Source organism: Rhinoraja longicauda, chromosome 2 (assembly GCF_053455715.1).
Source record: "Rhinoraja longicauda isolate Sanriku21f chromosome 2, sRhiLon1.1, whole genome shotgun sequence".
Lineage (NCBI taxonomy): Eukaryota > Metazoa > Chordata > Chondrichthyes > Rajiformes > Arhynchobatidae > Rhinoraja > Rhinoraja longicauda.
The window spans coordinates 76,263,471-76,276,469 of NC_135954.1; the positions used below are offsets into that span (position 1 = coordinate 76,263,471).

At 39.5% G+C, this 12,999-nt stretch overlaps 1 protein-coding gene across 1 annotated transcript in view; it reads right to left on the reverse strand.

The window, feature by feature from the left end:
• The window catches only part of LOC144605954 (dynein axonemal heavy chain 11-like), a 261,975-nt gene that overhangs the window by 191,618 nt on the left and 57,358 nt on the right, over window positions 1–12,999 (reverse strand). The window contains exons 19-24 of the mRNA XM_078421667.1: window positions 12,397–12,513; window positions 12,195–12,281; window positions 10,744–10,902; window positions 7,621–7,704; window positions 4,324–4,482; window positions 5–127 (exon numbers count right to left, since the gene is read on the reverse strand). Coding sequence (XP_078277793.1) covers window positions 5–127; window positions 4,324–4,482; window positions 7,621–7,704; window positions 10,744–10,902; window positions 12,195–12,281; window positions 12,397–12,513 — 729 coding nt within the window. The remainder of the gene's footprint in view (window positions 1–4; window positions 128–4,323; window positions 4,483–7,620; window positions 7,705–10,743; window positions 10,903–12,194; window positions 12,282–12,396; window positions 12,514–12,999) is intronic.

Here is a 12,999-nt window from a genome sequence, read left to right on the forward strand (position 1 = left end):
TTACCTTCTCTATTCCAAGTTCTTTCACAGCTTTATCTACGATATTCCGGACCTCATCTTCTACTCTATGTAACTTGAGGGCTAACAGATCAGCCAGAATTGTATTCTCACTCATAATAAACTTAACCTGATAAACAAGTAAAATGTCATATCATTCATATATTTGAATACAAGGATTATGAATATTACAAAAACCATATTTTCTAGGATTTATGCGATGACGTATCTTTGGTGTTCAGTAATTATAACAGTTGAGCACACATATTAGCTTTGCATTGAAAAACTGAGATTAGTATATGATGTATACAAGTTTAAGATAACTATTATAATGTTAATCGCAATCTCTCAGAAGCATAATCATTAATCACTTCCAGATTTCATAAACCCTGAATTATAGAATCCAATGTTTATTAAGTCATAGCTGTGACGTGCATGCGACAACAAATATAAAAATCATCTGACTTTTCAGCAGATAAACCGTGAAGCAGTCGAATTAAATTATCAACATCATCAAATGTTATTGCATGGAACATATAAATGAATCGCGTGTACATATTTTAGTGATAGAGGATGCTCCTTCTCCCACAGAAGCACAATACTATCTGGAATGTCTATTTGTTCGTCAAGGTCCACAAGTGGGGAACACTGGAAAGAGAACCATTCATCCAAAGCGTAAAGTGTTATGGAATCGACCCAATGCCACTGTGGAAACATACAAAATGAAAACCAACACGAGGTCTCCCAACTTCCCCTTTCTAAATTCAATGATTTGTTCCTCGGGTTTGGTTGATGTTGAGTGAGAGGTGATTGTTGTGGCACCAATACCTGGTATTCTATCTCACTCCTGAATGCTGATTCATCGCCATCCATAATCATCCCACTGCCGAAAAAGTCTGTCATCAGCGGTCTTAACGACTACCGTCCAGTAGCACTCACACCGGTCATCACAAAGTGCTTCGAGAGACTGGTCCTGCAGCACATCAAAGCCAGCCTCCCACCCACCTTCGACCCACACCAGTTTGCCTACAGAGCAAATAGGTCTACAGGGGATGCCATCGACACTGCTCTTCACACTGCACTGACCCACCTTGAACACCAGGGGAGCTATGTGAGGATGCTCTTCCTCGACTTCAGCTCTGCCTTTAACACGGTCATCCCGAGCAGACTGGTCACCAAACTTTCCGACCTTGGATTTTCCCAAACCATCTGCCAATGGATCAAGGACTTCCTGACCAACCGCCCCCAGACCGTCAAAATAGGCCCTCACCTCTCCTCCACCATTACACTGAGCACCGGCTCACCACAGGGCTGTGTGTTGAGCCCCATCCTTTACTCCCTCTACACTCACGACTGCGCCCCCACCCATCCCACCAACACCATCATCAAGTTCGTGGATGACACGACTGTGGTTGGACTCATCTCAGAAGGAGATGAGACAGCCTATAGGGATGAAATCCAAAGGCTGGCAGCATGGTGTTCAGTGAACAATCTGGTCCTGAACTCCTCCAAAACAAAGGAACTTATAATTGACTTTAGAAAAACCAGTGGAGATTACGACCCACTCTACATCAATGGGGTCTGTGTGGAAAGGGTACCAGCTTTCAGGTTCCTGGGTACGCATATCGCAGAGGATCTTCATCATATCATATCATATCATCATCATATATATACAGCCGGAAACAGGCCTTTTCGGCCCTCCAAGTCCGTGCCGCCCAGTGATCCCCGTACATTAACACTATCCTACACCCACTAGGGACAATTTTTACATTTACCCAGCCAATTAACCTACATACCTGTACGTCTTTGGAGTGTGGGAGGAAACCGAAGATCTCGGAGAAAACCCACGCAGGTCACGGGGAGAACGTACAAACTCCTTACAGTGCAGCACCCGTAGTCAGGATCGAACCTGAGTCTCCGGCGCTGCATTCGCTGTAAAGCAGCAACTCTACCGCTGCGCTACCGTGCCGCCCTTTACCTGGTCTACCAACACCAACACCACAGTAAAGAAGGCACAGCAGAGACTCCACTTCCTGAGGATCCTCAGGAAAACCAACCTGCAGGAGAAGCTCATGTTGTCCTTCTATCGCTGCTCCATCGAGAGTGTGCTGGCATACTGTATAACCACATGGTATGCCAGCTGCTCAGAAAAGGACAGGAAGGCCCTTCAGAGGGTCATCACGACGGCCCAGAAGATCATCGGCTGCTCACTGCCCTCCCTGGAGCACCTGTTCAGCCTACGCTGCCTCAGTAGAGCAGGCAAAATAATAAAAGATCCATCCCACCCCGGCCACCGTCTGTTTGTTCACCTGCCCTCTGGTCGACGTTTCAGGTCGATCAAATCCCGAACAAACAGACTTAAGAACAGTTTTTACCCCAGGGCCATACGAGAACTGAACACTACCTTTGCACTAGGCAACACCGTTAAAAAATCTTGTACTTAATATAATTGTATTTAATTGTATTTATGTATTTATTTGTTTTTGCATTTATTGCATATATGTTTGTACGCACGGTCAGGATTGGCTATTTTTTAATTTCGTTGTACTCGTTGCAATGACAATAAATGAATATTATTATTATTATTATTATTATTATTATTATTATTATTATTATTAATATCATATTGTCCCACTTTTGCAGACTGTGACTGCTGGTGTTTCTCAAAGATCCCTGTTAACACCAGTACTTTTCACAATATCGATTGTAATTGAAGGAAAAGGGAAAGAAAAGTGGGCAGCACAGTGGTGCAGCGGTAGAGTTGCTGCCTTACAGTGCCAGAGATCCGGGTTTGATCCAGACTACGGGTGCTGACTGTACGGAGTTTGTACGTTCTCCCCGTGAACTGTGTGGGTTTTCTCCACGATCTCCAGTTTTCTCCCACACTCCAAAATCGTACATGTTTCTAGGTTAATTGGCTTGGTAAAATTGTAAATTGTCCCTAGTGTGTTGCAATAAGAGTTTTGCCCAAACAGTCCGTGGCTGATAGCGTTGTGGCCGGTAGCGCTATGTTTAAAGCCTCATGGCTTTCAACGGCTGATTTCTGCCAGTATAAAGGCAGGTGCCGGTAAGCCATGAGTTAGTTCTTGTACAAGAAGGTTTCACTGATGGGCTGGGTCGCGATGAGCGCCACGGACGGAGGCAGAGAGAGAGGGAAGTGTGCTGCTGTAAAATGGGCCCCAGGCATACCGAAAACATTGTTTTTTTAATTGTTCTCTCTCTTGCCAATAAATCTGATTTGTAACTAAACAGACGAGTGAGCCTTTTTCTGTTGTACTAGTCAGATCCTTGGACCTGTTCCCTTGTAACATGTGTGTTGGATAGTGTAAGTGTGCAGGGTTTCATGGTCACGTGGACGCGATTGTGAAGGGTGTGTTTCAGCGTTGCATCTCTAAATGAAACTAAACGAGCCAGACAGGTTTGTCGGATGAACTAAACTGTGGATTTGTAAATTATAAAAGGGCACTATGAGAGTGAGCATGTGACCAAACCACATGGCGTTCCTTAAATTGTGTAGTTATCCACTTTGGACTAAGCAAGATAGGTCAGTGCCTTCCAACAGGTGAGAACTCAGAATGCAGAAAGCATTTAGAAATAAGCACAGATATCATTAAAAGTTGATGTGGCAAAATAAAACAAAATCTAAAAAAATGTTGGTATCTACCTCAAGTGTATTGCAATATATTACTTTACAGGGAGAGCTAGCCAATTGGATGCAAAAATCATTCTGAAGGTAAGAGACAGTGGTGGTAAAGATTTGTTTTTCAGACCGGATCCCATAATGAGTAGTGTGTCACAGGCATTAGTGCTGGGTCCGCTGTTGTTCATTACTTATCCTAATGATTTGGATGTGAATGGAGATAAATGTTAGAGGATGAAATTAAAATCAGAGTTGGAAGGGAATGGAATGGAATACTTTATTGTCACATGTGACAAGGCAGAGTGAAATTCTTTGCTTGCATACCCAAGGTATGCATACAGCAGCCACCTATGGCGCTGACAAAGTTACAAAGTACGCCGGCTCCTCCTTTGTTCTGCTCCCACCCTCCCCCACAGCGGTCCCCCCACGCCCGGTCTTCCACTCCCCACCCGTAATGGTGGTTCCCCCACGCTCTCATCAAACGCCAATGTGATCGACGAGGGCAGGGGAGTTGATGTTGTCAACATGAATTTTTTTAAAGGAATTTGATAAAATCCCTCATGGTAGATTGATTCAGAAGATTAAGATGCATGGAATCCATGGTGAATTGATCAATTGATTTCAAAGTCCCTTTCGGGCTTATACGTATAATTTCCAAAATATATTACAGTAAATTTCTGACTAACCCCTGTGGAATTCATCAACTGGTACCAGTGCCTGTCCCTGATGGCTGGGTTTTGCAATTCTGTCACTGCTCGCAGAGATGTGTGCAAGTTCTTCGCAGTGGAGTCGAGACTGGTATATGCATCCCAAGCACGAACTTCTTTGTCCATCAATCTGATCTCCTGCATAGGGTGCAAAATCAAAATGCATGGAGAAATTGAGTGAACATTGCTGCAGCAGGTCATTTTTAAAACACAGTTATCTTAAAAAATGAGGTATTTCAGGCACTAGAAAAGCACTTGAGATAAAGACAAAACAGGAGCAAGTCTAATTTATGCAACATTAATTTTATTGTTGATGTTACTGTATTTACATTCACAAGAAGGAAGTTGTTTACCCCAATCAATATACGAGATAAATTGTGAGATCATGTGCACCTAGATAAAAGCTTGCAGAGGAATTAATTGACTGTGGTCCTTTAAGCATGATTCTCCGTTTTCAAGGCATATAAAGTTATACAGCACTGAAACAGGCTCTTTGGCCAAACTCATACATGGCAACCAAGATACTCCATCCAAAGCTAGTTTAATTTGCCTACATAAACCTTTCCTTTCCATGTATATGTCCAAATATCTATTCACTATTGTAATTTTAACTGCCTCAACTTCCTCTGGCAGATTGTTCCATATACTCCACCATGCTCTGTGTGGTAGTAGCGACTCCTCAGCTTCCTATTAAAACTTCCACTCCCACCTTAAAACTATACCCTCTTGTTCTTGATTCTTCTATCATGTGAAAAAGACTGCGCATTCACATTATCTATTCCCCTCATGATTTTATACACCACTATAAGATCAATCCTCAGGCTCCTGTGCTCCAAGGAGTAAAGTCCGAGCTGCCCAACCTCTCCCTATAGCTCAGGCCATTGAATCCTGGCAATATTCTCATGAAATAGTTGGTTAAATATATGTTGCTGTCTTTTCGTACTGACACAGAAATAACTTTACAGATCGTCTTCTCTTGCAAGGCACTTCATTGAAATTATGAAGTCACCATAAAAATGAAAGGGATTGGAGCATTGGGCAGCTCAATTCCTCTTCATCTCTGCCCTCATTGAGTAACTAAATGTATATTCTGAACATGATAATACATAGAAGGTGAACTCAAGAATGTAAAATTCAAGGATTCTTTTAATCCTCAACCAAAGTTACCTTGGAAGAATGGTAACTCTCCCAAAGGGGTAATTATCTCATTTAGACTTCATTGCAGTGGATCTGATGGTCTCTCACTGAATATAAGGGAGGCATGAGTACCATGCTTTCCAAAGTAGAGATATCCATGTAAAATGAATGTTTGGATATAAATGGAGCAGAGGTCCAACCAAGGACAAATGAGCTCTAAGCAAGTAAAGTGCTGAAAATTAGCATTTAATAACAACAACAGGGAGGGTGATCAGCACAATAGAAACAGACAAATTTTATGCACACATTAAAAAAGTCGTATCTGATTACAAAGCTGTTCAATCTTAATTCAGTAAAGTAGCAGAATACTTTAATCAGTTACAGAAAACATGCTAATTACTTAGAGTGAACAGCAATCAACGTAGTTTCATAAGATTCTGCCTTAGAAGCATCTTTTCAAAATATATGGTCAAAACAGTATATTATGACTTCCAAAAATCATAAAGTTCTGAATTAAATAAAAGCTACCAGTTACGATTAAAGATGAGCAATCAGTACTTTGCTGAGGAAGAAGACTCAACTATTCAATAATAATACGCAGAAAAATATTTGAACACTTCAATGGGATTCCTTTTTGCTTGAATCAGCATTAATAATGAATATTTAGAAACCCTGCAAATGGTTGAAATTTTCCAGATATTCTAAATAAATAGTGATGGCTCATTCTGAGTTTCAAACTGCAAAATGAGTTGGATAAAGAGAGCAGTAGCTGACAAAATATCTAGCAACATTCAAATACAGTGTTATTCATTTAAAAATATGGTTAGATATGCACCCCACAACTAACAACTTGAATATTGATCCTTTAGCCAGAGACTGGGAAATTAATAACGGAAAACAAGGAAATGACAGATGCAAGTAACATCTCAAAAATATTTCGATGTTTAGAACTGGAAGGCAGTGGGGAGGGGAGTTGTTGCAACTGTGGGCTGATTCATCTTTGGGTTTTCATCATAGACTCTTAAAGGTAGTGACTGGTTAGATACCACGACAGATGATTATTTCCATTATTATAACAATCGTCTCTAACTGGCAATTGTAACATTAGCCATTTCAATTTTCCTTCTTCTCTTATTCACTCTAATTTACTATAGTTTACTAAATCATTGATTTTAATTTTCCAAAATGTCCTAGTTTTGGGGAAGGTTCCATTCAACTGGAAACTGTATATGCAGCTTCTTTATTCAAAATGGGAGTGAGGCAGAAAGGAAAAATACTACAAGCCAGGGAACAGAACATCTATCATAGGAAACTGTTAGAACCCTATCATTACCTAGTAGTGTACTTAGAAAGTTTCTAGGCAAACTGTACAAGATTAAGTGAAAAGGAAATCATGTTTTACTATTTTATTGGATTTTTTCGCGATAGACTTGAGGGGGCCAAATGGGGCCCCACTCCTATTTGTGTGTTCAGAGGTTGTGGACATTAAGACTTTCCTGGACATGCGGGCCTGTTATGATGCTGTTCTGGCTCCTGCCCAACCTACAGTTCAATTATTATTATCCCCAAATGTCCACACTTCCCTAACCCTCATGTTTGCCATCTACGATTCGCCCATCCAACAATTTCCCAATCCCAACTCATGACGACGGGTAAACACCACACAACCAGTTTACAATGTAATTCTCTACTAATCACTTGCTGCTCCTTGCAGTCTATTAGACGGTTATCAACAATGTCAAATTTCAGTAAAATAAAGTGACACGATGCCAATGGAGACGTTAGAATAGAGAAGTAATCAAATGAAATTTCTTCTTTTACTCCTCTGCTTTCTCCTTTACTTGTTTCTTTGGACCAAGCACTTAGCTCCTAGTTAGACCAAGGACATGGGACCACAGTCCAACACGGACCTACACATTCCAAAAGTACGGATGCTGAGCAGAGGCTTCATTAGAGATGAAAACTGCAGACATGAAAACTAATTTGATATTGGAAAGTACCATATTATTAAGCATACAAGCTTAATCCACCTTTACCAGTATTAAAACAAGTTCTTGCTATTCAAGATTCTAGTAGATGATAATGCAAGATTTAATCTGTTGAATAAAATGGCTGAAACTGGTTCTGAAAGAAGCATACCTTTAAAAATCTCCTGAGTTCAACATCCATTTGTTCTACATTGATTTGTCTCCACTCTGTCTTGGTCCAGTCATATATACTAGTCTGTGAAACGGGAAACGGACAGGGAAATGGAAACATTTCATGTTTTTGAAACATGTTTGCTGACAATCACGAAATTCGATGCACATTTACAAAAATACTTACAAAAAATGGAAATTCACAAGAATTCAATAGACACCGATTCTCCTTTAAGTAAATGTTATCATGAAAACCATAAGTTTAGAAACATTGGGAGAATCCATATTTTCTTAGAAAAAAAATACTTAAATGTTCCTTTGTAACTTCCTTTTAGAAGATTGTTAGTGCAAAACAGGTGTCATAAATCACAAATTTCCAAACTGCATTTTATATTTTAAAATGCTCTGTGTGTATTCCAAAGGCATCAAATTTTATCTTTTTTGTAAACCAACATCTGCAGTTCTCTCAGATTTTATTACTCTTTTATTAAATCTTTGCTTTTTTACAAAAAATACCAATTGTATATTATATCTGAAGAAGGGTCACAACCCAAAATGTTGCCTATCCATTTTCTCCAGAAATGCTGCCTGATCTGCTGAGTCACTCCAACATTTTGTGTCTATCTTTGGGTATGTCTGTCTGTTGTGTTTTCATATCACTTATTTCCACATTGAGAGGGGAGATTCATTTTTAGGAATCCCACATTGCATTTCAAAAGTTAGGACTGCAATTCTGAACAATGCATTACATTTTCATCGCTCTCAAAAGGATATTTAAAATCTGTACCTCATGTAAAACTGAACAGCAAGGCAGGCTTACAACATAGAAACCCTGGAATAGTTTACACGACCCTTTAACCTTACAGGCTAATCCACATATTAGAATCTCTCAGTACTGAATCTTCCACTCATTTTGTACATTGTTCTGTTTATACTTTTCCTGACTTTTTTCCTCTTGAAAACCTTGACAATAATTTTGAAAGCTCCGGAACTGAATATTTTAAGCTCTCCTCTAAAGTTCCCATACTATGTGAACTTTCTCTCATCAGAAATTTTGCTGCTAGTCACCTTCCACAAATCAAGTCTCCAGTTACCCACAAGTAGGAATTCCAGTGACCTTCATCGTCTCTCAGTCACACAGTTCCAGTTATCATCTTTGCCTTTATATTTCTATAGGTATTAGCTCCTCTAACCCTAATCTCAAAACTTGACAAAACTCTACATCTCTATATCCTTCCTGTATCCTGAGACTATAACCCTTTGTTCTCGAACCACACTGACGGAATACAACCTGTACAAAGATCCTCCCTGTAGCCAGCCTATCCAACCCAGTCCAAAGATTGTATATGGGTGTTTCCGTAAATACAGCACTCAGTAGTGAAACTGAAGGTCTCCAAACTTCCAGGTTATTTTCCTGTTTTTATGTAATATTCCCATTGTTTCATATCCTGTATTTTTAGTATAGATCATGTTGTATAGCCAAAATTATGAGATGAAACAAAAATAAATCACTGTTTTTACAAAGAAAAATATCAGAAATGTCCCTTTGTTTTCTTGCTTTTTTTTGTGACATTTTTCAAACAGGATTTCATCAAATCCTTAGACTAATTTATACCAGAAAGATTACATTAATTTTGCAATTAAATAACCCTATATAAGCCAAATTCTGATTATGCTTATGATTTTTATAATTTATTTATCACCTGATTAAATGGTTTTCTGATGTCCCAGGTTTTTGCAGCAGAACGCGAGTAGTGGTTCAGTGCCCCTTTGGTCACATGTGAAATGTGTCACGTGTGAACCGTTTTTATATTTATTGTTTCTTTTTTATCGTTTATATTTTGTGTTTAAGCTTTCCATTGAAATACTTAATAATGAAGAGAACTTAAAATCATGAAATAAAAATCTAGTTTGCTTACCTATTTTAGCGATGTCTAATTCTGTGGTCCCTCCTGTTGTCAATGCTATTTTTTGCTATAACAGGTTTTTTTGCACTCGCTGCAATTTTTTTTTTTTAATTCAAACAACGCGATTATAATGACCCTGGCATGATCTACGGGCCACGTGCTGGGTTAGGTGCCGCCATTTTGTAATGGAGCTTCGAAATCAGTAAGTATCCCATATGTCTTATAAAAAAAAAATCTGTTTTTTTTTTCAAATTTTGAAAGTATTAAACTTTGGTCAAATTCTGGTTGATTTTGATCACAAATTAGCTTGAAAGGATCATAGGTAGGCCCATTTATAATTCTGTAGTATTTCATTATGATTTAATAAGTTTCAAATTTGGCCACAGTTTGGTACCCTTATTTATGGAAACGAGCCATATCTCAATGAGATCATCACTTATTCTTCCAAACTTGAGCAAAAACAGGCCTAGCTGAGCCTATCTTACATCATTTAACAGTTCTATCAGTCCAGGAATCAGTCTGATGAACCATTGCTGCACACTCTTTATGACAAGTGAATCCTTCCTTAGGCCAAACTAACCAAAGGGTTAAGGAACTCCTTAACCCTTATCTCCTTTAATCGTCCTCTTTAGCTTGGCACTTTTTTTCCATCAGGTCTCCATGAAGCACCATAAAACCTCTTAGAAAATATATTAATGATGCTATAAAAACATGGGGATAGGATTGGGGTAATGGGTCATTCAGTTTCTGTTGTCTCTTAGGTCAGTCTGAGATCATTGTTAATCTGTATCTAAACTATTACAAAACCTGGACAGCATAATGTCTTTGCCAAACAGAAATTCAGCAATCTGAATAAAAGCAGTAATGTAGGAACAAATAGACTGGGAGGTTCAATGTACTATCCAATCTTCATTACAATTGGAATGTCACTGCTCCCATAGTGCAAGCTTCACAAGCTCTCACTTTGTGATGTAAATGAAGTATCATGCAATGATCTGCCAGTCTTGCACTTGGCAAAATCTATTCCAAATGCATATTAATTTCATAACCCCAGGATTATATTAATGACACCTTTCTTGGTCAACGACTTACCGTGAATAACAACACTGTCTCAGTATCAAGGAAGAAGAGTATTAATCAAAAATATCACTAGGGAAACTTTAAAAAAACAAACATATCTATTTTTTCGATTATGAGAATATAAGGACTTATCTTACCTTCACATACACAATAAAATCCCAGAGTTGCTTAAGTAGAATAATGTCTCGCCGGCACTGCATTAGCTGTTTATATTCTGGAACAGTCACTTCAAACAGGTTGGCCGATTCTTGCATTTGTACAGTCACTTCCTCTAGTGCACTGAGCTCCTTGTAAGCCTAAATGACAGAATTGGAAAGGGTCCATTTTATTCTTTACTGTAACCTGCAATTATTGTAACCCATTGGATTATTTTGCCCTGCGAGGATCAGATAGAAAAGTCACCAGTTGTCCACCCTCTTTACGGAATGCTTAGCAATTAGCAGAGACTGCAAAATCTACATGCCATTGGCCAAAGATTTAAAAAATGATCTTAAAGAGTTGATAGGTTTTATCTCACTGAAATCTAAACTGGCAACACAAACCTCAAAGCAGTATGTGGAGGAAGGAACTGCAGATGCTGGTTTACACCAGACAGATACAAAATGCTGGAGTAAGTCAATGGGACAGGCAGCATCTCTGGAGAGAAGGAATTGGTGACGTTTCGGGTTGCGACCCTTTTTCAGATGAAGAATCAGGGGAGAGAGAGTCTAGATATATGGAATGGTAAGGTGTGAAAATGACAGATCAAAGTAGGCGTTAAGAAAATGAATGGTTCATTGTTAGCTGAGGGGGTGAAAAGGAGGCATTCGCTAAAATGCTAAAGTTATCATGGTAATGAAGTCCTAGATGGGGGAGAGACAAAGTCTGGCAAGCAATGGTGGAATCAGGTGAGGGGACAGATTGGCAGATGGGTGGAGGCTAGAGGAGAAAAGAAGCCAAAAAAGGTGTCAGATAAGAAGATTGAAATGTAAAGCCAGAGGGAAGGATAAAGGTGGAAGGGAAGAGGGAGGTAGGAAAAGGGTTGCAATAATGTCAGGATTGGGTGCACACTGTGTGCGGAGAGGTGGCACAGGAAAGGAATATTACTTAAAATTGGAGAATTCCATGTTCATATCATTGGGTTGTAAGCTTCCCAAGCCGGTATACGATGTCATACCCTTAGGTTGCACGCACTCATTTTCGCAAACTATCCAGCCCTTCTTCCAGCCCCCCCACCCCCTCCTGTCCCATTTCACCTGCATGCCTATCTCTGGCTTTACATTTTGTTCCTCTTCTGTCCTTACCCAACACCCTTTTGTCTCCTTTTCTCCTCTAGCCTCCACCCGTCTGCCAATCTGCCCCCTCACCTGTTTCCACTTGCCTGACTTTGTCCCTCCCCAATCTAGCTTTCCCCCTTCTAACACAATCAAACTGAAGTAGAGTCCTAACTTGAAATGTTGGTTTTCCAACCCTTCATAGGTGCTGCCTGACCCATTGAGCTACTCCAGCACCATGTGTTTGCTTAAGATTCCAGTATCTGCTGTTCTTTGTGTCACCTATTCTATGGATATGCAGTTTTATATCCAAACATTTAGGACACTGCTCCTACCTTATCGAGCAATATGTATGGAGTTTTAGAATGATATGAGAAAGGTGCTTCCATTTGGAACTTTTCTCTGAACTCCATCTGCTTGACCTGCAAAACAAAACATTAAAAATACCATTAACGGTCATTTTAAACTATAATATTCTTAAGATTTTCCAACCAGGCATGATGGATCAAGACCTTATTAGTAACAAAGAGCACTTACATCAAATGCCGCACATCTTTTCCTAATGAGTGACACCTCTGCAGTCTGGAGGGCTGCAACTTCATGTTTCATGGAAGCAGCAATCTTCTTTGTATTATTCCACTTTTCTGGAAGTTCCTATTAATTAAAGAACAATTCATTCCTTAAAGATCCACATTTTATTTAATACTGAAGAAAAAACTCTCATTGAGATGACTGGATCTCCCAATGGTGGTGGTTTGATAAGGGCAGTTTTAACTCAATTGCCCGAGTGGTATTGATTTGAATTGCATTGAATAAATTTTATTAGCCAAGTATGTATACATACAAGGAATTTGCCTTAGTGCTTTGCTCGCAAGTAATAACACGATATGCAGTAAACAATTAAGAATAAAACATTATAATTTAAACATGTGAAGAATTAAATAAAATACCAGAGCAAAAGGAGGCTACAGACTTTTGGTTGTTGAGTCGAGCCACTGCTCATGGAAAAAATCTATTTTTATGTCTGGCTGTGGTGGCTTTGACAGTCCAGAGTTGCCTTGCAGAGGGAAGTGCTTCAAAGAGCTTGTGGCCAGGGTGAGAGGGGTCAGAGATGATCTTACCCGTTCACTTCCTGTCCTT